The 27,389-nt window shown below is 44.9% G+C and overlaps 1 protein-coding gene across 1 annotated transcript; it reads left to right on the top strand.

The window, feature by feature from the left end:
• The first annotated feature begins 13,513 nt into the window (after nt 1–13,513).
• On the top strand, nt 13,514–17,564 carry LOC121837425. Its single transcript, XM_042293050.1, has 3 exons — nt 13,514–13,645; nt 16,366–16,571; nt 17,293–17,564. The coding sequence occupies exons 1-3, from the start codon at nt 13,515–13,517 to the stop codon at nt 17,451–17,453; spliced, it is 498 nt and encodes a 165-aa protein (XP_042148984.1). The 5' UTR covers nt 13,514; the 3' UTR covers nt 17,454–17,564.
• The last annotated feature ends 9,825 nt before the right edge of the window (nt 17,565–27,389 follow it).

Raw genomic sequence — 27,389 nt, 5'->3', positions numbered from 1 at the left:
AAATGTGGAGCAGATACGCGGGTAATGAGGTCTTATATTGTTCATGAGGCCTACTTGTGCGCCATCTCTCATGAGAGAGAAGGACGATAAAGGAGTGAGACAATGAAAGAGACTTCTCTATTTCACTGACTCAATCCTTTATCGTCCTCTTCGCTCATATGAGTGAACAAGGAGAAGCGCATGTCCTTGTCCACCCCTTCGTGTTCGTACCCTTTGTTTTTTGCATAAATGTTCACTCGCTACAATACAACAGACTCTGGCGAACATCGATACTCACAGAAATGGTCTTGATTTATAAGGAAACTCGTCAAATCTACCTTCGGGCAATTAAAACGTCAGATGCCGCACTTTTCTTCAGCAAGCTACGTCACTATATCTTCAATTGTAAATATATATATATATAAAAAAATTCAAGAAATATTTGACGAATTCTACTTTTCAATTTGTCTCACGCCTGGGTCATTTACTAAGCACGTTACTGGTGACAACCATGTTTAAAGCATAATGCTGTAATGAATTGGGTTTGTGTTTGTGTTTGATCATGCCGCTCATTAAAAGCTGTTTACAAGTTTGGAATACATTGGGAAATCATCGCGGAAGGCGATCAGCGTAAAAGGTGAGGACGATGCGGGAGTTGTTAACTTTTTCTGAGGGAACACCTTACGGTACACCATGGCTCTATCAATAAAGCTTAAATTACTAGAAGTATTTGGCGACGCACTCCAGTGGTAGAATTCCTCAACCGATGCAAGAGTCCCGTTCCCCTACAAATTTTCGGACACACACCTCTGCCAGGAGCCGGTTCACTATTTTGCAATTTAAGTTGTGGTTTTGTCAACAACAGTACCCAAGCCAGTTAAAATCCTATAGAGTTATTTCTTTTATCGAGGGCAGTGATGGCGTATCTGAATGCGCGTCTCTTCTTCAAGGCTGTCTTTGCATACGTAAGTGGGAAGGCAGGCCCTCGTCCCGCAGATAACGCTTTGTGCAGCGATAAAACGTTCCAAAGGGCCAAAGATAAGACACGCGGCAAAAATGACGCAAGATGGATTGTACACGCGGCCACATTGGCTCTCAATAAAATATATAGTTTGTTTTTTAGAGAGGTGCACACGTCATCACGACAGTTCACTAGATGGCCACTTTACCTGGCTATATTGTGTGCAGTTACCACTAAGCATTCTTCAGTGGCCGATGGTGATATAAATCGCGTTCATAGCAAGAGAATAAAATTGTGACCACATTAATTATTTGTTAAACTGTTCATAAAATATAGGTTATTCATTGGTTTGTGTTTGTAAACAAGCTCACTACCGCCATCCATCGAAAGTCGGAAATGCGCCAACGTGCGCGATTTTGACAGTATTTTCTTTATCTTTGCGTGTTTTTTTTTTTCGTTTAATGCACGAAACGCGCGCGGGTTCTCAAAGACGTCTTGAATTATTAGTTTTTCAAAGAAATACAACATTTACAAATAACTGTGCGTTGCGGAATTGTAAAAAAAAGGACGCTGCAAAAAAAAACTGCTTTGGCCTGGAAGAACATTTAGGCGGCCTCGTGCATTCAACTCCAGCCGAGCACGGGGATGGGATTGGATTAGACTTTTGTGGCACAAAAGTGCCTCAGGCTTCGTTGTATTTTATGTTGTACCGCTGCGAAGGCTAGAACCGCAAGCTCATAGCGTTTGCAGCTGCCCTTAATGCACCAGAGCTTGTGCCGCCGAGATGTGCCCTAGAGCAAGGAGCTCGCGCTTGTAGCATTTCCTGGGGTACATCATAAGGTGAAATAGAGTATATAACGGGCCAGGTACATAAAGTATCGCCATAAAGGGTTAGGCAGAAGAAAGAGCTCTAGTAGCATATGATAGGATAAAACTATAAACGTGAGGTGTGTGTAAGTGTAAAAGATATGAGTAATATTTGGGGGCTTAAAATAGAATCACAGCCGTTGTAGAAGGCCAATTGCTTTGAGGAAATTAAAAAAAACTCAAAAGTGTGGAATAAGAGGTTCGTTGCCAAGTAAAATCATGAGATGTAATCGGGTATGCTCCTTGTATAGCGGCGAAAAATTGATACGGCGTTCTGGGCCATACGTTCAAGTAAAATTTGATGCATGGTTAGATGGCTACGGCAATGCTCAAACTCCGGGAAGTCTTCGCCACGCAGATGCCCGTGCGTTAGTCGCGTATGGCCAATCCTTAGAAGGCAGAGAACCACCTCGTAGAAGCGTTCGCGATGCCGGGCACTCTCCCATTCCTTCAGTAAGTGCTTCCCCGTATGCAACTTGTTGTTTACTTCTCCATTCCATTCATTCATGAGTGGGTAGGTTAGCAGCAGCGCGGCCGAAATTCCTGACAAGTTGTTTCTCTTTTTCGTTCATGTACATCTTAATATTGACAATTACTATTGTTACCGTTCGGATGACAGCTTTTTATTGCTGCTGCCCTGCCCAGACCAATTTCAGTCTTGTGCAGCGCCGTCTGTTTTTTTTTTTTTTTTTTTTTTTTTCAATCGCTCTTTTTTTGTCGCGACATTGAATCTAACCCTGGCCCTATAAGTGCGGAGCAGTTGGCCTAGTTTACACAGATGTTTCACCTGTTGAACGAACTTTTGAAATGTTCTGAGCGAACGCTGGAAGAGAATTCCCTCATGTTTAAATCGAAAGCTGAGCTCACTAACTGTTACATACCCTTTCATAAAATTAGAAACTCGCAGTCGCCTTGGCTTACGCCATCGTTGAAACGGTCACTGAACAAGAAAAGGCGTCTTTTCCAACGGCCCAAGCTATCTATGACCCCAGATAGATGGACAGCATATCCTCATGCAGAAGATGAGCACGCGTGTGCTCTGTCCCATGCCAAAATTACGTTTTCTAATCAAACCCTCCAGAACTACTGAAAACAAATGTACGCAAGTTTTGGTGCGTGGTGAACGGAAATGAAAGGGAACCAATTGAGCTTACTGCTGAAAGCGAACTGGTTGTTCCTAGGGAAAGTTGCTGCGTTGTTTTAGGCTCTGTATTCTCATTGTCGTTTGTTAGCATTACACCGGCTGTGCTTACCGATATTCAGGTTCGTGATTTCTTGCCGATGGATCCAATGGTTATTGACTGGACAGGCATATGTAAATTAATAAAAAATATGAAGCTTGCCTCTTCTCCAGGTGATGACGGCGTTAATGCCAAGTTTTTGAAGAACACCCAAGTGTATTCTTCTATAATATTATCAAAGATTTTTGCACAGTCATTAAAATCCTGCACGCTCTCGAACGACTGGCAGGTGGGAAGGTGGTTCCTCTGAACAAGTCAGGTAACACCCACTTTCCCAATAATTATAGACCCCTTTCACTAAGAAGCATACCGTGCAAACTCATGGAGCATGTCATTTACTGTCACATTGTGTCCTTCCCTGAAACTAATTCTTTTTTTCAGTATGCATCAACACGGCTTTAGGAAAAATTACTTGTGTAAGACAACTACTTGCCTTTACTAACGACGTACTCTCTTTTTTTATTGTTTAAAAACGGTTCACTGGATTTCCATCGACATTTCTAAAGCATTCGACACTGTCTCTCATGGTCTCTTCCTCTATAAACTAAGTAAGCTTAACTTTCACCCTGATATTTTAAAATGAATAGAATGCTTTTTTGTCTTATCGCACGCAATTTGTAACTGCCAATGAGCATAACTCCCCTCACTGCCCCGTAACCTCCAGTGTCCCGCAGGAGTCAGTGCTTGGGCCCTTGCTTTTCCTTGTTTATATCAACGACCCACCTAACTGCATTTCTTCATCTATCAAACTTTTTGCTGACGATTGAGTTATTTATCGCCAAATTCTGAATCCTGATGATCGTTCCGCCCTTCAGTCTGACTTAGTTAACATATCATCTGGGTGTGGTACCTGCTAATGAAAATTAACACTACTAAATGCAAGTCGATGAGAATTTCACGACATTCTAATCATGTGTTATTATGTGACTACTTACTTAACGATGTTTCCTTAAGAGGGGGCGCACCTCAGAGCCCCATAAAGAATAAATTAGGTTTTTCACCAAATTAAAAAAATTCTCACTTAATAACGGCTGGCGGATCTTCTTGAAAATTTCGGCTTTAAAGACATTGAGTCATTATCGAGACACTAAGCGCAACAAATGTTTCATCATAAATTTAATTATATTCTTTAAAAAATCATGAAAATGGTCAAAATCGGCTAATTCGGCACTCTTGCGTTCGGAGCGAATTTACAAAATTATCTAAATTCAAACATAAGAAGTATAGCGCTTAATGTCTTCTAAATTTATTACGGAATCTAATAATATTCAAATTATTCATGTAAGTCGATTTGTTCCATAACTACAGCAAATATAAAGAACCAAGGTGTCGGTGCTTGTTTTTGTCGTTTTTAAGGTACCTCTCTCTCCCGTGCGGTGGCGCTCGCTGTCCACGAAATGCGAAATCGTCCGTTCGGAGATCGGCCGGATCGGCACTGTGCGAGGTGTTCTTCCGCGGCCGTATTCCGCGCCCGTGTCCTCTTTCATTCTGCACGCTGAGGCGTCAGTGTGCGTGTCTTGCTTTCCTGGTTCTCGCTGGGTAGGTCTCCGTGTTTTCGCAAGTGGCAAATTCACCTTGGAGCTATGGGTCGAAGACAACCGTCCTGTGGCAAGCGGACCGCGAGGTGTTCCACAACCTCGCGGTCCGTCAACGCGTTGTGCTTGTTTCTACTTTTTTTTTCTTTTAAAAACGGGCTTTCTTTTTTTTTTTTTACGCAAAGTTTTATTTTATCGTTATCCTTCACACAAACGTCCTTCGGCCTTGGGGTCGTGGAAATCGGGGATGAAGCGTGCACAGAGTAGATCGTTGTTTTCCTCCTTTTTATTTTTCACGGACGTCCTGTGACCTCCGTACGGTTCGTGGTCACCGCAATCTAACGCGGGGAAAAACGGGTCGCCTGCTCTGTAGTCAGGGTATTCCTAGGGGAGGGTGATAACTCGCTGTTCTTCTGGAAATTCACATATCACCCAAAAAGGTGACATGGGTAATGATTACGGTACGTTTTTTCCGGTGTTTATTTTTGAGCGAAAATCGGTGCATGTTTTTCGGTGCTTATTTTTTAATCACCAGTGTATTATGGTTTGAACGTCTTGTGATGACGCTAAAAAGCGTCGATAACCAAAGAAAAATACGATTGGACAAGAACATTTCAAATTTCCAATTCTATTCACATATCCATTACGCTCTTCTCGTGGGAGCATCTATCCTGACGAAAAATGCCTTAAGTCATTGAGCTGTGAACGCATACTCAGTGTACAATCTTTCGGCCTAGAGAGGTATTGCGCACGCTCGAACGCGCTTCACAGCCCAGTAGACGAAGTTGGTGGCACCCAGAAGGCGAGTTTTTGAATGGTCTGTAGTAGGCAAAAGAAACAAATAACAGTCAACGCATATCAGCTCTTCAAGCGAAGAGGCGCGTTTCTAAGGTCAATGGTTCCGGACGGCCCTAATGTTGTTGGCGTTGTCGTAAGATGACGTCAGTTCATGCGAACTGACGTCATCTTACGTGATCACGTGACACAAACACGTCATCTTACATGATCTCGTTACACAAAATGACGTCATCTTACGTGATCACGCTGCACAAAATGACGCCATCTTACGTGACCACGTAACACGTCATCTTGTAAGTCAACCTCTCCCCACAGCAGCGCGCTCCGCGCTTTCCGGGCCCGTGCAGTGCTGCAGTCGAAAGCAAGCTCCCTATGGCAAGCGAAAGCTTCTGAAGTCTCACATTGAGAATACTCGCAAGCGACCGTCTGTGGAAGCTTCGCACGTTGAGGTTTTTGTTGAGATCGAGCCATCGTGTTCCATTAACTATAGGGTGTTTTAACTGACGTAATTTCATCCACCATTTTGTTGTTGCGATCTGTCTGGCGTGTGCCAAACTCGATCATTTCAAGGATTTACATGCCTTCTCAAATGCGTAGAGCATCGCTGACATCATTTCAACCGGTTACGATGTAATCCTTCAATGTAGTAAATTTGTTTGAAAAACCAAACTAACAACAAAATGGCGGATTGACGTCATGTGCAAACAACCTATAGTTGAAGTTATCGTTCAATAAAGCCCTAAAAAATATGAATGTAGTTGGTGTAGACATCAAGATCTAATCAAAAATGCGGTTTGACTTCGTTTAATTAACGTGTATATACAAGTGTAGAAAAAATGAGTTATTTTTGCATAGATGTTTAAAAAAGTGTTTATTATTCGACATCGGACTTTGGGAGAAGGATCTGTTCAGATTTTTCTTCATGAGCGCAAATATGCCTGACGCAATAAATAGTGACGATTTCATCGTCCCAGTGGTGAGCAGGTGATTTCTTGCTCGAAACAATGATGCCATTTCATAAACCAAGTTCTGTGACATATGCTTTTCCAATGTCTGGTCACTATTTTGTAAACCTTTCAGTCCAAACGAGTATACTTCTGTTTGTTTTTGTTAGCTTAGGAGGGGGTCACAGAGCCTATCTTTTTGTCTTCCTCTAGGACAGACCTACAGAGTTATACCGCAACACGCATCTGTGGAGCACACAGAGCTATCGCTCTCCTGTTGGCGGTACAGTAGCAGACGACACAACGCAGCTCCGTAGTCTATCGAGGGCACGGCTAGCCGCGGCCCGTAGCGCGACCGTTCAGACTAGGGAAATGATTTTGAAGAACCGAGAAATGGTATCTTGTGTACAATAATCACATGTCGTTAGTATACTAGTATTCTACTTGCTAAGCCAAATAAATATTTGCAGCTTGTGAGAATATGTTTGCGTGACGATTTACCGTTCACACTCCTGACGGATGTTAGCGAATCCTTCATGTTCGTGGCTCGCAGTTATCGGTACCCCCTCGGAGTGACTTCACCATATATATTTTTTTCTTGCTTGCAGGACATCATAAAAATCACAAACACGCGAGAAAAAAAAAATCTTATGAGTACGCGTGATTTTGAGCTTCGCAGCTCTAAAGACGCCCGGTAAATGTCGTCCAGCTTGGGAAGAAACTAATCCTTTTTGTTGGAGTTTGACTATCGTATGCTGGCAGCTCGTTTCCGGTCTGTTTTGTCTATACACCTTTCCAGCGGCTGTCTCGAACGAAGCGAGCGGGCAAAAAATGCTGAGTCACTGAGCTGTGGACGCATGAGCAGCGTGACGTCACTTGCAAGGCATGTATACACATAACGTTAGCCATAACATCAAAAATGTGGGGGAAAAGCATGGCATTTCGGTTCTCCTTTCAGCTCCACAGAAATTAAGCAAGCTATGTGGGAGGGTGGAACGGGGTGACACACGGTTGGATATTTGTCAGAAAAAGCACGCAACAAAATACGTAGGATGCAGAGTGGGGGTGGTGTACAGAATTCCTCTGTCTTGTGGGAGGGTATACGTGGGGCAGTCGGGGCGATGCGTGAACGAAAGACTGAGGGAACATGCCCTGTCATTGAGGTCAGCCCCCTCTGGCAATCTCGCAGTGCATTGCAGTAGGTGTGAGTGTTTCCCCTATTTAGACAACACCGTCATCTTGGCACGAAACAAAAAGAGAAAGACAAGGGAGATAACGGAAGCGTTTTTTATTTCCGAGTGTGACGAGGGTAAGTGTGTAAGTGCCCCATCGATAACCCTGTTTGAATCTGAGTTATCGTTTTTACGATCAGGCATGGTGTAAGAGTAAGAAATGTAGGGACGGTTGGAACTGAATCGGATGTGTGTCTTGTTGGTTTCGCGGTACGTGTGGGTTTTCCAATAATAAACCATTGCAAGTAGCGCTCTGTGGTGTGTGTCTCTCCTACTCGTCCGTCGTTTTTAGCGCTTTTAACCCCTAAACATGTTCAACCAACTAGCCCAAATCCAAACCCTTCTGCAGCCTTTCCACTCTGGCTTGTCGACTTGCGGCCGGCAGCTAGTTCATTTCCACCATAGTAGAGCTTCGCTGGTCTTCCTTCTTCACCGGAGTGGAAAGGCTGATGGTATTCCTCAGAAATTGTCTCCTCCGTTCGTGTGTGCTAATTCGACAATTTTAGTTTTCACTTGTTAACAGCAACCCTTCACCGCTTTTATTTTGCACCCCGTGAAGTTTAAAGGGGTCATAAAACGATATCGGGTTGGAATGTTCATGACTTTGCAGCGGCATACTGGTCCTAGTCTGACCCAAGTATACTCGCAAAGGCCGCCACTGAATCAGAAGCTTCTTTGTCGCGGTGAAATTGCGAGGCCATAAATGAGATTATTTCTTTTAGTCTTGCCTTCGAAAAGATTGATGACGTAATTGTGGGATCAAACCCACCCGCCTCACGACAGTCGAGTGCGGCTCATGGATTGGACAGAAGAACTGCGTGAGCACTGTACATTGGCTCGTAACAAGCAATGCCTCGGTGGACACTTGGGTAGTGGCTCGTGTCCAACCACTGCGGTAATGAGAATAGCCGAACTCTAACAATGCCTGGAGCTCCCAGCACGCGTTTTCTTCCTTTCCAACCCCAGCGCGGGGGTATGATTAACGTTGGCGGAATAAGACAGACACCAGGCCACGTGGCCGCTTCTGGCTCCAAGTTGAGGGGATGAATGATGCCCATATTTCTCTAACTTTTTGGCGACTGCCATTGCCTAGCTAAAAAAAAAAAAAGCAAAGCCAAGTTCAAGCAGTTATTAACGTTAGGGAGTGATCCTAAGTACAATTTAGTGATGTATAGGAATCGTTTTATAGCTTCTTTAAGAGAAATACAAAGGGGGTCGAAACTTGGGCAATAACTTGAGAACGACGCTCGTGTGAGACTTACAGCCACTGCCATGGTTCGGCTGTCCCTCTGAGGTCACTAAAATATTTTTTTAAAGTATTCCTTTCGTATACACATGTAGTTCTATCGGACGTCATATTAATGAGTCGCATTTAGTCATTTCAATACTTCTATCCTCGGCGACATGTTTCGGATGCAGTTCAGCAGCAACGAAAAAATGTTTGGGTGCCTCCATGATGTAAAATTGGTTTTGCAACATTTTTTTGTACTTTCAATAAATACTGCTAAGAAGTAACCCCTGCCGTTTATAGCTTGCAAAAATGTGGATTAGTTTTACTCTCCGCGCAATAGCAGGCGCAGAAAAAATAAAGGAAAAAGACAGCTGTCGATTCCCTCCTCAACTCGCAATTTGAACAAGCGGCCACGTGATCTGACGCTAATTATATACCGTCAGTGTTCATCATAGTCATGCCCTAGGTGGCTAGGGCTTGGAAGGCAAAAGCTTGGGCTGAGCTTCAGATATTTTTAGAGTTGGGCTATTATCATATTTAATTGACATGAGCCGTTACCCGAATGTTTGACGATGCTGACTGGCAAGAACCCGTGCACTCGACTAGGTGTTATGAAAACCGCTTACGTCACGGTGTCACGTGACTCGGTGCAAAATCGTGATGTCATGTTACGTCACGCTGTCAACAAGGCTAATGCATGTAGTGACTTCCTCAAATTAAATCGAGTTGACGCAGTGAGTCACGTGACGCCACGACGTCACGTGACATTACTTGACAACATGTATTGATACCATGACGTCACATGAAAACGTGACATATGGTTAATCATAGTGCCAATACAAAAGTGCCACGAAAACCCACAATTTACCATAAGTTGCAATTCTGTATATGACACTTTGATCAATAGAAATACAGCCGCCAATTTTTTATTCCCATATGTTCATTTTGTGATACTAGCAAAAAATAAAATAATAAGTTACCTTGAACCGTTTTGAACCGGCTACCGTTCTATTTTTTTTCGGTTCAGTTCCGGGTCAGTTCCAAGATGGCGGCGACGATTTCAGTTCGGTTCAGTTCCGGTTCGGCTAAAAATAACGGTTCTGTTCCGGTTTTCGGTTCGGTTCCGGTTCGACACCCTGGCCGCTACCAACGTTTGGTACGTTAGAGCTCTTCCTTGAAGTTGTGCCAGTATCGCGATAGGTGGTCCCTGTAGCTGTGCAACAAGAGCGTAAGTTGTTTCATCTTCGGACCATTGGTTTGCTTGAGCAACAATGTTGGCTTGCTCGAGGTAAAGGTCAAGTTGCACGCTACCATCGAAGGGCTTCAGTTTCAAACGAAGGGGATTCGAGGTGGCAGGAAATGTGCGTAGCGTTGCTGAGTCGGTCCGATTCTCTCCTTTCCTCTAGCGCTATGATTCTTTGTCGAAGGTCTTCTTGTGCAGACGTAACGGGTTGCACCTGCACCTGGACCATAGCCACCATCGTTGATTCGAAGCCGTCTCTCTGTTCCACGAACCGATCCCTCAGTTGGGCGCAGGTAACTGGACCTTCAGTGTTGCTGGTGCCCTCGGGAGAAGGGGAACGTTCGCCAGACTGGGCTTGTTGTCCTGTGAAGGGCATTTTCTTTTCGCAGATCCCACTTCTGACACCAAAATGTTACAGATCGCTTTTTTCCGCTGCTGCCACTTCGTCCTTCTCCCACCTACAACCAACTTCTTCTTCTTCTTTTCGTATTTTTTGTCCCGCTCGTTGCACCTCAATGTCCTACTGTCATAATATTAGGTAGATCACAGTGCTGCGATTGAGCGAAATTGGTAACTTCGCGCCGCTTATTCGGGTTACGAAACCCTTGCCAATTTAAAGTGACGATGTGCAGGCCCATGAAAAATATAAATAGAAAAGAACACAGCATAAAGGTCAGCAAAGTTAAAATACCAGCGCATGGTCCTCCTCGAGGTTCTTCGGTCCGGCACGGTTTTTATTGAGGGATGAACTGGGGGCGGTGTCCGAGCTGTTGTTGGGTGCCGAGAAGCCTCACTTGACATGGGAACGGTCGAGTGGCATGGCGGTGTCTTCCCGAGACGCCGAGTCCGCCGACGACTCGGGGGATGTCATCGTCTTTGACGTAGTTGCCGCGGAGGGGGAACATCAAAACTGGGTATGGCGCCACCCACGTCGTCTATAACAAGGCGATCTGAGTCGGAACTGGTGCAGTCGGCCTCGGCCACGGTGGAGCCGAAAGCGCCTGACGGAGACAACAGAGCTCTGGGTTCCGAGTCCTCGGGGGCGTCCGGAACGGTTTTGCTTGACGAAGGGATGTGGACAGGGTCACGAGGAGGCAGAGGAAAAGTCTATTGTCGGGCAGGCGGGCACAGGCCATCCCAGTCATCCTTGGGTTGCCTGGAGGACTGCAGCACATAGGTGGTGGCAGCTCGCGAGTACCGAAACCATCAAACATACTCAAGCCCTTTATCCTCCTCCTTTTCGCCTTTATTCCAAAACAAGGAACAGAGAGAATGCAGCAAGGCGAGAACGGCTCTGATTTCCGAAGGCCAGGAGCGGTAAATAATTCATCTGCGAAGTGCTCATTCGCCTTCGTCTGACGTATTTTCTCCATTTTATTATTCTTCTTTTTGTGGCTAGGTAACTGCCATTTTCTGGCACGCCGAGTGCTCGTCACGCCGCCACGCGCTTTCATTCCGCGACAGTCGCCGAAAAGGGCAGTGGACGGAAGATTAGCCAGTCTTTCTAGGGACCATAGCGCTACGTACACTTGGTTAAGATGGCCGTCTCCGGATTGCGGAACGACGTGATGACGTTGACAAGCTTATTGAAATCGTAAATATTGCGTCCAAGACAGGTAGGTTTTGATGCCTGGTGCTTGCCTGTCTTCTGTGCTGCGTTCGGTTTTGTCTCCTGGGCCCGTTTGCTCGAAGCTGGTTAACTCTAACCGCGGTTAAAAGTTAACCGCGTTTCCCTACCTAGGTGCCTCGGAGTACCTAGCCGCCTTCGACAAAACTTCGATGCGCAATTTCTCCGTGTTTTATCATTATGCGGTAGCTCCCGCCACCTGCCGGTCGAAGCAAACAAATAGCCTTTTAAGAAACTTTTTCGCTAGCTTTGTCTTTATAAAAAAAATAAAACCGACATCTTATCGTAGTGTTTCTTTTTATGCATAAAATATATATTTATACTTTAAAAAATCATAAATATTTTGATGCATCTATTGTTTCGCCAAACACAGCATAAGTTTACAGCGCTGATTTCGGTTCTGGCAACGGTCTTTATAGATTTGTTGTTTTGTTCTCATATCTTGCAACGCACGTTTTCCGCGCTTTAGTTATCAGCTGATTTTCACTGTTTGTCTTCTTTGCCGTTTGCCCAACCGACCCGCCGATTTGCCCGCCGACTGACTGAAAACTGATTTGCGGACGGATTGGCGAAGATAAGGGACGCAATGTCGACTGTGACGCGACGCCGACATCGAAGAGAGCGCGCGTTCGCCCAATACGCTGTTGTGATGAGGGGACGGCAGCGTGTGTTCCGTGACCGTTTGAACCCTTTGGAGGGGTTCGACGAGGACGAACTGCAGGAACGCTTTCGATTCGGTCGCGCGGGCATTGTGTTCCTCGCCGACCCACTGCGCCCGGACCTGGAGCGGCCGACGCCTCGCAGCCGCGCCCTCTCTGCAGAGCAGCAGGTCATTGTCGCCCTGTAGTTCTACGCCACGGAGAGCTTCCTCATCACCGCAGGGGACTACATACCCGTGCATGTCTCCACTGCTTCGCGGACTGTGAGGCGGGTGACTCTGGCCTTGTCACGTCGTGCCCGAGACTTCATAGGGTAAGTGGTTTGGGGCATCTCCTGGCGCGTCCCCATACTAGGCGCATGTGCATGCCAGTTTTCCAAGAAGAAAGTCTGGGCCTAGATTGCTCGATGAGCAATCACCATTATTGCAGAAACCTTTTGTATAGAAATTTGGGTGCGTGAATACCTGAGTTCGTTGAAAGTGGTCTTCTCAGCACACATATTCTGCAATTTATTTACGGCGCACCACCTGTGCAATGACCCTTCAGTTTTTGTTTCTTAAGCTGTAGACTTGCTAGCTTCAATATCTGCCAGCGTATTGATCCCCCCGTATACTGGTACCTCCCTAAAGGAATATTAATAGTGTTGCTTCAGCACTCGATATTTGTTTTTTGGTTATGAGCGTGACATGCAGACCAGTGAACTAAGCAGTAAAATTACACGAACCAACTGGAGTGTACAAAATGACTCCCTTAGTACCTATTATTGGTGCAGGTGCAAATGCAACGAAACTACAAATAAAGTAGGAGTGCAGATATTTATAAACAGCCTGGTTTCTACACTCCCCACGATGCACTTGGTGCTACTGAGCTAGTCTTGCGGCAACTGAGTACTGTCATTGTGCGGACAAGGTTTTTATTGCTCGCTATTGATGAAGATGAATGTAGGTGTGTTATTTCTGAGCATGTGATCACAACAACAATACCATCGCTCTTAATGTCATGGTGCTACAGACTGACTCAAATTCATCTACAATGCAGGTGGCCAGGTGAAGCTGAGGGTCATGCCTTGCAGCAGGCCTTCTTTGAGGTCGGTGGGCTCCCTTCGGTCGCGGGTGCTGTTGATGCCTGGAAGCACCCACGACTCTAGGATATTCACAGAGGGCTCGGTGTCAGGCAAGCGGGCCGATGGCGTTTACGATGGTCTACTGCTTGGAGATAGCGGCTACACCTGGCAAGCCATGGCTGATGACGCCCTTCTTCTCTCCGTCATTAACAGCGGAGGTCGCCTACAATGCGTCGCATAGCACAACGAGGAGCATCGTGGAACGGTAAAGCCAGGCTATGCGTCCTTGTTCGACGCTTCAGGGTTTCGGCACCTTGAGGTTCCTAAACTTTTTCATATGGTTGTGCCTGCGCTTTACATTTGTTCCCATTTTTATTCTTGGATAGAAGGCTACGGCTGCTCAGAAGCAAGGAAAGGAATGCGTATCTCTACTCCACCTTATTTATACTACTGGCTATAACTAGGGCTCCGTGTTTTCGGATAAATCCTAAAAAGTTCGAAAAACACCCGCCGGTAAAATTTTGGTCAATTCGGATTTATCCGATAAACTCCCAATGTTTATGTGCTAATGCCCCCCCCCCCCCCCCCCCCCGGGCCAAAAAAAAAAAAAGAAAAAGTGAAAGTCTTTTTTTTTTTCTTTTTAGAATTTGATCAGCACGGAGTCAACGGCCCGGGGAAAATGGCACAATAATTATCTTTCAAATCTCAGACCATTGTCAAAAGGGGTCTTGCCCCTAGAGATTGCCCCCGGGAATTTATTGATTTCAAGGTTTCGACGTTTATCGAAGCAACACTTGTGTGCGACTTTTGTCGTGGGACAAATTAATATTGCCAATGGTAGCATGGCACGAACGTCCAATTCAACTGAAGAAATTTTAATCGATACAAGCGCGTTTTAACTTTTATCTGGCGTACGTTTACATCCGGTTATTATTTACATATTTATTTTCAGTAGGAAACACTGCAAAATTAAACTCCGAATTTCGGAGAATTAAGAATAAAACAAATATAAAATCCGATAAACTCCGAATTGTCGGCAAAAAATAAACTCCGAAAAACACCCTCCGAATTTGACGAAAAATAAACTCCGAAAACACGGAGCCCTAGCTATAACCTACTGCCATAGCCTGTATTGTTTATTCTAAGGTTCAACCATTTGTCAGCTAACTCTATATGTCACATTAATTATTCTATTTCATTCGCTCTTTTCTGTTTGAGCTCCAGAATAGAAGTTCTCTGAAACATATCCTTCCTGTTGGTGCTGTATGACTGGGTTTATTAACCTACAAGTTTTTACTAGAAGTTCATACTTAAAAAAAAAGCAGTTAGAAATGCCTGAATGTAAAGCAATTCTTAGAAAAAAAAGCAATGCTTGCGATGGGTGAAAAACAAATTACACATTGGCTTATGCAGGTCTTGCTTTTGGACAGTTTGAGTACAGACATATTCAAACATATCCTCTTAAATACTGCTTATCTCAGACTGCATTTTCCTTGCAGGTTTTTGCTAAGAACATTTTCATTATATCAGTGATGCGATTGCTGCGCCATTTGCCCCAAACTGATCACCCGGCTACCTTCTGCTACATTTAACCAAAATGTGAGGAATTTGCTCCAACATATTGCCAAAACTTAATGTCACTTTAATAATACTGAAAATACAATAGCTCGGGCCTCGCTGCCCGGCCGGACCGTTATGATACGCTTACGCAAGTGTTCAGGTTTTCAAAACTTTTGATTATCGTCTCAAATACCATACTATTCACTCACATTTTGTATGAAAGACACACAGTATCTGGAAGTTTCGTAATAATTTTCATTTTAGTCGTCTGTTTATTCTGGAGGGTTAGCAAGTGTCGTTGAGTGCGCTTTTCACCGCGCTCTGGTGTGCTGCAGAGAAGGAAACACCACGGAGTAGGCATCGCGATTTTGCATGTCCTGCTTCGCCGCAGCGCACCTCCGTGTTAAGCGGAAAGCACTCCTCCAAAGCGAGATGCAACACAATTCCTGAATACAACTTCAGCTCGTAAATATGATAGATTGTGAGATCCTAGCGGTACCTTTTTCGAATTCAAGATTTAGTAACGGTACTTCGGTATTGCAAGAACATTTATATGTGCTCTTTCGTATGTTTATTTATTTATGCCAACTCATTTGTTTAGCTATCAATTTTGTATAGGTGTGAGTAGATTAGAACTAAATTGACAGGAGCAGTGGATGGAATCTCGGGAAGAACCTGAATGAGCTCGGCGGAATTGTTTTTAAGTTTCGTTCACGTGCCGTTTTTGCTATGAAGTTCTACAGATAAAATGTAATTTATGTTGATAATCAAATGACAAGTGCTTTGCTTTTTATCCGAATTATAAATTGCAGTTTTATTACAGCCTCTAGAACTTGAAGGAAGCATCAGTTTATGTCATCAATGTTATTGTACTATTTCAGTGGCATTCAGTACCTAAAATAACCATTGAAAGCAGTTTCTGTTGTCCTTCATCACTCACCTTCTTGTCACCTTGTCATGGTGCTTCTCTATGCAACTAAACGCTATAGTTTTGTGTTTGAGGGACTCCTGCTGTGCAGTTTATGCTAACAAAGGTTTGAATGTATGTGAGAAGGCAATGTAGACATTGACTTTTAGTTGGACAGGCCGAAAAATTAAGCTTGACATAATGCTTGCTTTGGTATGAATAAAAATTAATGTGTGCTTATGCTGCAGAAGTTCTTTTTGTTGCTCCAAAATTGACTTTTGACTGCTCCAAGAGCTGCGCCAAAATGACTCGGACCAATCACATCACTGGTATCTTAACAAAATTTGCATATCATTTCTATGTTAAAATATTCCAGCAAAAATATAAAATATTAGGCATAATACCATGTTTTCAATGGGCTGGAGCGGTGATAGACATCACATGCCGACCTCATTAGAGGTTCTTGTTAAACCGCTTCGAAAGGATAACAGATCTTGCTCGACTTATACACTGTGCAGGACGATAGGCCAGCTCAAGCGTAGGTTCCACTGCCTCTATGCTGAGTTGAGGATGCAGCAGAGAGATGCTGTGACATCACTGTCGCCTGCTGTGTCCTGCACAACCTGGCCAAGACATACCCTTGCAGCATGCCAAGGACTGTCCTCCCCGAAGAGGTTCCCGTCGAGCCCGTGGCAGCGGGTCGTGACGAAAGCAATGAGGCTTGGTACGCCATCACTAGCCAGTTCATCGGTTGAGCGTAACTATACTAATATATTTCGCATGCTGCTTCGCATGGTCGTGAGTGCCAGTGCACTGTGCTGGCAAGGTACTCCCAATGATGTAAAGTCGTCAAACATTACCTTTTAGAACTTATCCTCTGTGATACAATGTTGATATATAAAATTTTTAATACGCTGTACATGCTTCAGTTATATTTCATCTCACCCGACGAAGGACTAGTGCCCATAGCAAATATACCACATGGTTTCAAACAGGCTCGTGAATGGACCCGGCGGCCTGTAGCATTGGGCTTTTGAGTCCATCGTAGGACGAGACGGAGAATAGCAGATCTGAATCCAGAGATCTATTGACAGTTGCAAGTAAAATGAATTTTATTTCTCATCAGCTGTGTTGGCTTTGTCATATGTGAACAAATACATTCAAATTGCAAATTAAAAACAGCATAATATGTCAACGTTTACTCTTCTCCTAACTGTTTTTTTAACAATTTGATTTGCAATTTTGCACGCTGTGTTCCCAGTCCAATTAAAGATTTTTAAAGTTTTTTCGTTCCTCTAGTAATTTTTTGACTGATGGTAGAACTCCTCTGCAGCAGTTGCGGCTGCCATCATTGCCGTGGCAGCTTGTTTAACCCTTTCTGTGCACTCCTTCTCCAGCAGGAGATTGGCTCCCTCCAGCTGCTGCTGCCTCTCTGTCTCCTGCAGGAACCGCTGTGAAGCCTCCCGGCACCAACGTCAGCTGTACGGCACATCCGTCGGAGCCCGCTGCATCGCCTCCTGTGGCAGACTCTCGTACAGCACTTCCGCTCCCAGAGGGACCAGGCTGTAAATCTATTCCCCTGGAGCTGCGAGAAATGCATGTGTAAAAAGTGGTGAGGTTTTGTTCTTGTCAGTGCGGGCAAAGAGAACACACTGTGCATAGTTTGTAACCCTGATAAAGATGCCGATGCTGGGCCAAACTTTATTTATACGTGTTGGTGCAGAGGACAAAGTTTGCTAGCTAAGTTGGTTTATATACTGACATGCAGGCTTGAGGTCGGAGCACAGTGTCGTTACTTCTTGCACAATTGCCCAATACATGGTGTGGGAAAATGCGCATTTGGTTGTGAAGAGCATTTGCAGGCATGTGTTCATGCACTTTCACTGCTAAAGGTTTGAATGCAGCTGTGTAGTTATGTGATTAACAGTTCATAAAACTAGTGGTCATATTTCGAGTCCAATCTCGTTGCACTGTGCACATTGATAGGACAACTTCAAACATTACAGCACATAGTTTCACTGGCATTGATTTTACTCGCACAGGTTACCATCATGGGAGTCGTTAACTTCACAACTGGAATGAAGGAAGTGTTTGAGCCAATTTTTCTAAGTTGGTAAAACTAGGAACAGGATGGTTGCACTGTGTGTGACATTTTAATTTACATATTGAAAACCTGATACAGTTACCATAAAAAAAAAGCCATTGCCACTTTGTTGCATTTAATTTTTATTAGATTATGGTAAAAAGCTTTACCTCCTGATTTTTCATTGCGTGCCGTCCTATTTCATAAATTCGTAGCTTCGGTAAAACTCTTTCAGCCTTGCTGAAAATAATGAGAAATGTGGTAGCGCTTTGTCTTGCCAAATCTTGGAGTGTACTCTGGAAGACGGTTTCGTGACTTATACTTCGAGTCGCCTTTGAGCTTTTGTGGTTGAAATAAAACTGAAGCCAGATTCCCGAAATTTTCTTACGACAAAAGAGCTTGTAAATTTATCTGACGACAAAGTTACGAACTTTTGAGTATTCCTGAAGCAAAATGTTCGCAAGTTTTGCGCAAGTTACAGATTTCGTCGAAATGTGCGCAAAACTTAAAAAACATTTTGCTTCGGGAATACTCAAAAGTTTGTAACTTTGTCGTAAGATAAATTTGCTAACTTTTTTTGCCGTAAGAATGTTTCGGGAATCTGACCTCTGGTCTTTATATAAAAGTGCTTGGCAGTAATGCTATTCAAATGGTAACATGCCCATCTTGTTATCAACATTTGTCCTCGTCTTTTAGAGCTTCGCCTGGAGCGACAGTTCTGCTTTACTATGACCGGTTCCTTAGCACCATTTACTCGTCACACAATCGGGTCTAGAAACCAGTCACCTACTCTTCCGTGTCACCTATCGTGGCAACCAAACCCGCACAGATTGGGAAAGTCCTCGCCGATCGTCTCGAGGACGGCTTCGCCGAGGGGCGTCAAGACATGGGGGTTTGGCCCAGCACCTATGAATTAGGTAATTTCCTCTCGTCTACTACTTACTCGAGTCATGAGCAAAAACAAAGGAGGTGGGGTTCACTGTTCAACCAAGTATGTAAATGAAACCTTCATGGGAAAATCAAAATAAACAAATACTGCATGAGGCATTCTTTTAAACATTCAGTAACTGTGACATAACATTGCTGAAACTGTGGACTATGTAATCATGCAATTTTTACTTTCTTACAGTTTGGCCTGTCGGCCTCGGTTGGCCTGGACCATTGTGCTCTAAAAATGTGTGTTAATATTGTGTCCCAAGTGTTGGGTCTTCCACTAGAACGGTTTTACGAGTTCCAGACAGCCTGTGCAGAACTTGTACATAAACTGCAATAAATGGTCTTCTGATGCTGTAACACTGCTCTTACTGCTGTTCTTAGAAGACGACAAGTCGACTCCCAGCAGAGGGCAAAGGTGCACGAATATACAAATGTCCACATGCACGTTTCTAGGTCTGATTGTCCCTATATTATCACTAAAGCAATGCAATATATTTTTATTTAACTTAAGAACACAATAAACTTACCTGTGCGCTGTTCGTGCTTGTATAAGCTGTACAGCAATCTGGTCTTCTTTAAAAGGTTCTTCGAACACTGCTGTAATTGGTCTGGGGTACGCAAACAGTCCATGCCTGTCTTTCTGTTTGGGTCGTGATCCCAGCACTGAACTTCCCTATAATTTGATATTTTCGCTCGCCCACTACCCAAATTAGTTGTAATTGTTCGTCCAATTCCTCCGCCGTTTCATGCTGATGCTTGATGTCGCCCGACTCATTTTAGATTTCAGATTGGTTGTGATCGTCTGCTACGTAATTATGTCTCTCCTTATAATCCTAACAAAACATCTAGTTATCCCAAAACAAAATAAATTGACGAAAGACAGGCGCAAGAGAAAACATGGACACTTTTTTCATGATAGAAGCTTTGTTTATTTCCCAGTTGTACAAGTCCGGTATCCGTGCTTGTTTATTTCCCAGTTGTACAAGTCCGGCATCCGTGCCGGCAGTTTATATTGAGGTAACGGATATTTGCTTCCGAGGAAAGTTTTTAGTTCACATCTTGCCTTCGTTGAACCGTCTCCCGCTGCAAGGGGGTCGTCGGTGTTGTGGATGCGCTGCAAATACAATACACGGCGAACTGTACTATAAACCGGACTCCGCGATTAGAGGCAGTTTTTCGGAGTGATTTGTTTCACTACCATGCGATTGCGGCTCAAGGTAAGTAAGTAAGTGAGTTTATTTTAGTAGGTTTCAAAAGTGAAAAAAAGAAAGCTGGACGTTGATTACAACACAAGATCTGTTGACATGACATTTTGATAGCGGTACGATCTCATTACTTTCTCGTGAAACATCGCGGCACTCACCTAGGTAATCTATTTGAAGATCCCGCTCACTGTACCATTCGTTGAAACAAGTGCACGGGCGATGCGTGAACTCGAACTTGACATGACCAGTCAAGCGTAGCACGCTCGCCGTCCGGCGGTGGGCGAGCTGCCGTCGACTCCGACTGTAGACTCTGTGTTGAAATGTTCCTTTCGTGGCACGAGGATGACGCATCTTCGTAAAAATAAATGTTCCCAAGCGTGACGAGCAGCCGTAGCAGCCATATTGTCTGATGCTAGGTACTATTTGACTCCGGCGTCCCTACCCTGCAGGTCACGTGACCTAAAATTCCCACTCGTAGGGAAATCCGGTTAACCGCGATTAGTTAACCAGCTTCGAGCAAACGGGCCCTGATGCCGGGTGCCAACTGACAATGAACCTGGTTTTGTATTTCCGCGAGTCATCAACATCTAGTTTAATTTAAATCAATTTAGTGTTGCTCAAAGACACCCTTTCGGACGTATTGCATGAACGAGGGTTTGAAAACCTAAAAACCTACAAAAGCTCGATACATATAAAACTTTGGGTTTAAACACTGATCAAACAATGAAGAACAAAATCAGAGGTGCCATTGATTGACTCAAGTCATGTACACAATGCCAAGCACATTCAAGCCGAAACAGATTATTATCTTGGAACTAATTCAACAATAGATCTTCACATTCCTTCCTAAACAACACGTCACGTTCTGTTTCTACAGAGTCTGAGAGGCTGCTCCAATTTCAAATACCCAAATGCCAAAACTAACGCAAAAGGTTCCACTTTCTGGGTTTTATAACATCGGACCGAAATGTGGGTTCCAAGCCTACAAAACGTTTGTCTGAAAGTAGAGTCACGGTAATAATTTTGATGAAAAAAAAACACAAAAAAACACAAGCGTAAAATTGTTTTTATCTCCAAAGAAGACAGACCAAAATTTTATTTTAAACTCGTGGCATTGGATTGATACGCGTATTTTCCAGAAATAATGCGGGCAGTTTTATTTTGTTAGGCTTCAAGACTTTTGATAAGATAATTTTTGTGCGGGTTTCAAATTATATTTGCATATTCTACAGGGTGATTCAAGGAGACACCAGGCTCTTTAAATCGACCGCGAAATTCGGTTTTTTAAGCTATCGCGCTACAACTTTGTGCAGCGTTGCCCACAGATGGTGCATTTTTTTTTTGTGAAATTTGCAAACAGAGAACTTACCTGAGGAAAAAGTAAAGAAAGAAAAAGTCTTAACTCCTATGGAAACGCAGCGACGTTACCGGTCTTCAAACACGGCACCGTTTCGCACGGGAGACAAGTGATTGCGCAAGCGGTCGCCGACACCAACTGCCGCCAACGAACGAGCATAGGACGCCGAGAGCCGGCGTCTTTAGCAGACAAGGAACTGCAGTTGCTTGTTGTTACCGCGCCTGTTTTTGTTTCTGCAACTGTCGCCGCCTGCGGAACGCGCGCCGCTTTTGAGTCGAAAAGATTGTCTGCTAAAAACGCCGGCTCTCGGCGCCGTATGCTCGTTCGTTGCGCCATCTCTTGTCTCCCGTGCGAAACGGCGCCGTGCTGTTTGAAGAACGGTGGCGTCGCTGCATTTCCATAGGAGCTAAGCCTTTTTCTTTCTTTACTTTTTCCTCAGGTAAGTTCGCTCTTTGCAAAGTTTACAAAAAAAAAAAAAAAAAATGCACCATCTGTGGGCAACGCTGCACGAAGTCGAAGCGCGATAGGTTAAAAACAGAATTTTGCGGTCGATTTAAAGAGCCTGGCGTCTCCTTGAATCACCTTGTAGTTACGGTAGAAATATAGTTTCATAGGCAAGCCGGCGCGTCTCTTGGGGTGAATGGTACAGTGTGCGTCTTAGAAAAGCGAGCTCTCTGCATGCGTTTAATATGATATGATCAATGTGCATGTTCCCACTGAAGCTGGACGTGGAATGGATGCCTAGATATTTATATGACATACAACTTCTAGTTCGGGAGAGAGGAGGCTGTACTGGATCAATATCACATTAGTCTTATTGGTAACTCTCATTAGTCGGCATTTGCTAATGTTAAGCTATGGTGCCTGGATCGCGTCTTCGACTGGTGTGTTTAGCGTCCTATCCTGCCCATACATCAAAAGTGGTCCCAATGTGGCAACAGATGACGTCAAAGAAGCCGGAGTGTCATGCTGTTGCCTGACGCGATCCTGGCGGTCGGCCGTAGAAATGCTGGCGAAAAGCACGAGCGAACGCGAGTGTCGCTGTCGTCACGGCGTCCCAGGCGTCCGAACTTCCGGCTGCTCTAACTTCCGTGAACAGCGACAGTGGAGAGCGACCTGCAGCAGAACAGGCGTCTGCTATTTGTACCACAACTGTTGGAACGCCGCCAGGGTCGCGACCGGCGACACCATGACACTTCTATGACGTCATCAGGCGGAAATCGAGGGACCACTTTTTTGGCCGCGGTAAACACACCAGTCGAAGACGCGTTCCAAGCACTATAGTTAAGCTGCCATTTTAAGCACTAGTTACTAATTTTGTCACGGTCAGTTTGTAGAGCGCGACTATCATCGGTACTGAGTATTTTTGATACATGACACAATCGTCCGCAAACAATCTGATTGTTGACATTAAGGTGGATGGAAGGTCATTGATATAAACGAGAAACAAGAGGGGACAAATAAGCTACCCTGAGGAACGCCTGATGTCACGGAAAGTTTTGGAGAAAGGGTATCGTTTTACCTTACTGATTGGGTTCTACCACGCAAAAATTCTTCAATCCATTGTACTTTAGATTGACCTATTTAAAGATGGGACAATTGTAAAAGTCGGCGACCATGCGGAACTGTATCAAATGCCTTTGCAAAGTCGATGAAGAAAACATCAGTCTGGATGCGAGCATGAGTGTTAAAGTGCAAATCTGTGATGAACTCAAATAGTTCTGTATTACATGAGTAGTTCTTGTGCTGATTAAAAAAAAAGAGAAGTTAATGCCGTTGTGGTGAGACAGGATAGCTGTAAAAATGACGTCCTCCATTACATTGAACGGAACGCTTGTGAGGGAGATGTGCCGATAATTGGACGGGACGAACTTTATGCAAGATTAGAAAATTGGTTGGACGATAACAAAACCCCAGTCAGTTGCAACAGTGCCAGTGTCAAACCTGCTGAAAAAGCTGAGATAAAATAAAAGAGGCCGAGTGGCTTAACAATTTTATCACCTTTGAAGATATGACACCATCGCCGGCGGCGCAGTAAAACAGGAATTTATCAATAAGTTTGGCAATACTGTTACTTGTGAATGAAATGGGAGACATGGGTGCAAATTGAAACTCCGGTGGCGAAGGTAGTGGGAATGATTTTTGAATGAATACCGTCGAGAAAATGCTAACATATGCCCCGCATTCCTCTCGGCAAGCAGTCACCTTCTTGGTTTGTGAACAACGAATTACTCCTGAGTTTCACTGGGATTTAATATTTTCCACAACTTACGAGGATTGGGTCCTCACACACGTAGCAGTCTGTCTAAAAAAAAAAAAAAAATCTTTTCTTGCTTTGATAACCTCCTTTTTTTCGAACAAAAGTGTCGTTTCTGTTAGTTATTTTTGTTTTCTTGAACGACCTCTTCTTTTTTGTTAAACATACGTTTTAGGGAATTCGTGAACCAGGGTGAGAGATAGTCGGATGCGATATTGATCTTAGGAATGTTGGTCGACACAAAATTCTAAATCGCGTCTTGAAATAGAGTCAAATTTTCTTCGATGGAGCAATCTTGATCGGCTAGAAATTCTTCTAAAAATACATTTAGCGAGAAATTCATTGCTGCCATATTTTCCCGAGCCTAGTTATATATTGTCTTGCGATTGCTTGCTCGGTTTCCAAAGGTTGATGATGATGACGATAATGAGGATTAAGAGTTTATTGGCACAGCAGCAACGAGGGCTATAATGAGACAAGCTCAACGTATTTAGAGCATAGTATAACAGTAGCAGAGTAGTAAGCTGGGCGAGTTGGTAAACGTGGAACATGGTTCCAAAGCGCGCCTGTCTGTGTTCTGTGTTCCTTCCTCGTTTGTCCACGTCTTTTTGTGCGCGATTTTTGATCATGTTCATACTATAACAAAAGTTACTTCGAGGCTACAAATTTACAAATGGAATGAATATCCAGAAGGGAAAGAGTGCAGGCTAGCTGGTTAAACGCCATAGTTGAAAACCTGAGAAAAGGGGAAATATCAAAGAAAAACGAACAAGACAACACAAGTTCTTAAACACAGCTGAGTTTATTGTCAGGGAAGCCCCGATAAGTACTATCGCGGACAATATGAGCTGGAACAGCGCTCCGGCCCGTGCACGGTACTACCTGCGCCGCCTGTCGCATCGCTCGAAAACACGGCGCAACCTTAGGCCGAGATAAATTATCACTGGCGCTCACTGCGCCGCTGCGGTCTTCCGGCCGTCTACTACCAAAAATATTGGCCGACGGAACCACCATCACGATGCGTGTGCCGTGCAGCCCAATGTTGACGTGTTCAGCTAACATGCATTTCAGTGCTTTTCAAAAGAGAGCAGAAGTAAAAAAAGGGGTTGTCACGCTCGTATCTCCTCGAAGACCGCTGCCTCACGGAGCTGCCTTGGCGCCCAAAAGGTGCCGATCTGAATATCATCAAAGACGTTTGGAGGCGCATCAAGGTAACCATGTCACTGTGTTCCCTCCCCCGCGCCACTGCCGCCGAAATGTGGGCCGCGGTGAGACGTGAATGGCAGAGGCTTCGGGCCGAGCCAGGCTTCGTGGCCGCGCTCTGTTGATACCTTACCACTGCAGAGAGGATGAAAGGCGTGGTCGTGTGTCAGGGGACAATGACGTGGTATTAACTTCTTTTGTATGTTTTACTGCGCCTAAGGACCCCTTCAACTGGACTTCTACCAATTGGAAGAAAGCTGGCTGCTACGGTTGCGACACACTGTTTGACGCCGTTAACCAGCGCATACTTTCTTGTGTTGCGTCTATGATCCTAATCTTCTTGTATAATGCAGTTGAACTTCCACGCCCACTTTTAATTTTTTGTGTCTGACATTGTCCTCTGCGAATAATTTCTCGATGCTGTTTCAAGCGCCTTCTCCTGGCAAATATATGACTGTTTGTCACACTTTATTAGAACTAGGAATTTGTAAATAAAATACCGGTGTCTTGTCAGAAACTTATTTTGTGTGAAACGACCTGCAACGTCTTTTGATGCGACTTTCCAAAACGATAATCGCAGCTGCAATTTAAGATATCTCAACATTTTTTTCTTCATCAATCAGCGGTTTTTCTACATAATTCTACGCAATAGAGTGGAGTAAATCAATTGCAAAAAAGGGACAACTGTAATCTCCCTCCCTCTCCTCCTCCTCACCCCCCCCCCCCCCTGCCGCTCTACGCACACGCCCACTGTCGCACAGGCCGTCTCGCTAGCAGACGGGCGGAAGAGCGCAGCGGCGTAGCGAGCGCAAGTGTTCATTTAGCTCGGCCTCAGGGTGTGCCGTGCGTGCGGAGCAAGGCGACGGGCGGCGCAGGTAGTACCGTGCGCCGGGCGGAGCGCAGTTTCAGCTCATATTGTCCGCGATGGTACACTTTGAGAAGTGTTAAGTCGTGGTCTGTATATTAAGGTCTCTCTTTCCGTTTTTTTTTTTTTCGTCTCAAATAGCATTTATTGGTGGTTCCGTGTCACTCAACACAGCTGCGTTTGACAACTTACGTTGTCTTCTCCGTTTTTTCTTTTTTTGTATTTCCCCTTTTCTCATGGTTTTCAACTATATTGTTAAGAAGATTGACGTTCATACTTCGTCATCGTCTTCATTCACAACCACCGTGATCGTCATCGACTCACGCGGCGCATGCTGGCCGAATCAGTTGGAACCTGGTCCTCAACCCACTCGGTTATACATTAAAAGCAACATTCCATTATCCATCTAAGAAGTGGTGGAGGTGCGGGCTTTCCACGCCCTCAAGCATCTTCGGCTCCGGTAACCAGAAACCACCCTGGAACTCCGCAACCGCGTCCTAACAACTAGCATGGCGATCGGTTCAACGACCTCCGACGGCAATTCCACCTCCGACCAACCACCCGACACCCCCACAACCATCGTGTGCGCTGGAGCACTCCGGCAACGCGACCCGAAATGGTTCTCTGGTGCGGGCGATGATGAGGTAGAGGACTGCTTAGACTCCTACGACCGAGCCAGTCGACACAACAAATGGGATCCAGCTACCAAGTTAAGCAACGCTGTTTTATACCTTTCGGACGTTGCTAACCTCTGGTTCAACCACGAGGCCGTGCTCACCACCTGGGAGGAGTTTAAGGCAAAAATCAAAGAGGTATTTGGAAGACCCGCCGTTTGAAAGCTCACCGCCGAAAGAAAACTCAACATCCGGGTCCAGCAACCAGAAGAAACCTTCACGGCATACATCGAAGAAGTTCTCCAGCTCTGCCGACGATCAAACCCGGACATGACCGAAAAACAAAAAGTAAACCATATCTTGAAGGGAATTGCTGAGGATGCATTCCAACTCCTTGCCACCCAAAGCGACCTCACGGTGAGCAAGCTTGTCGAGGCATGTCAGAATTATCAAGAAATTCGCCAACAACGCCTGACTGTCCCGCGCTCAACTACCGCAGTTCACACAATCGCGAGCCTCGCTCAAGCACCAGATGATCCGCCGTTTTCCCGCGAAAGCCTTCGCAGTTTTATCCGCGAGGCCGTTCGCGAAAGAAGTCACGCAAATTCTGGGCACGAGCACATCCGCCCGTGTATCCCACGTACCATCCGCTCCGGTCGCGCCACCGGGCATCCGCAGTCTGATCCAAGAAGTCGTCGCCGCCTTGGGGCCTGTACCACGTCCCCCTCCCCCTCCGATAACACCCACATACGCCGAAGTTGTTGCGCGACCAGTACTGCTGTCCCCGCACGTTCCCTCTCCGCGTGCTTCACTTCAGCCTCCAGTCAGCGCCCAGCCAGGGTACTGGAGGGCTCAGGACGGTCGTCCGATTTGCTTCAACTGTGGCATTGCTGGACATATCGCCCGATATTGCCGCCAACATTCTCCAGGATACCGTCCTTTGACGTGAACTCAACAAGATATGAAGAACCCTACAACGGCCGATACCCTTCGATGGAACCTGAACGTCGCGACAACTACGA

Source organism: Ixodes scapularis, unplaced genomic scaffold (assembly GCF_016920785.2).
Source record: "Ixodes scapularis isolate PalLabHiFi unplaced genomic scaffold, ASM1692078v2 PGA_scaffold3__209_contigs__length_174095766, whole genome shotgun sequence".
Classification (NCBI taxonomy): domain Eukaryota; kingdom Metazoa; phylum Arthropoda; class Arachnida; order Ixodida; family Ixodidae; genus Ixodes; species Ixodes scapularis.
This window is presented reverse-complemented; position numbering and strand designations above follow the sequence as displayed.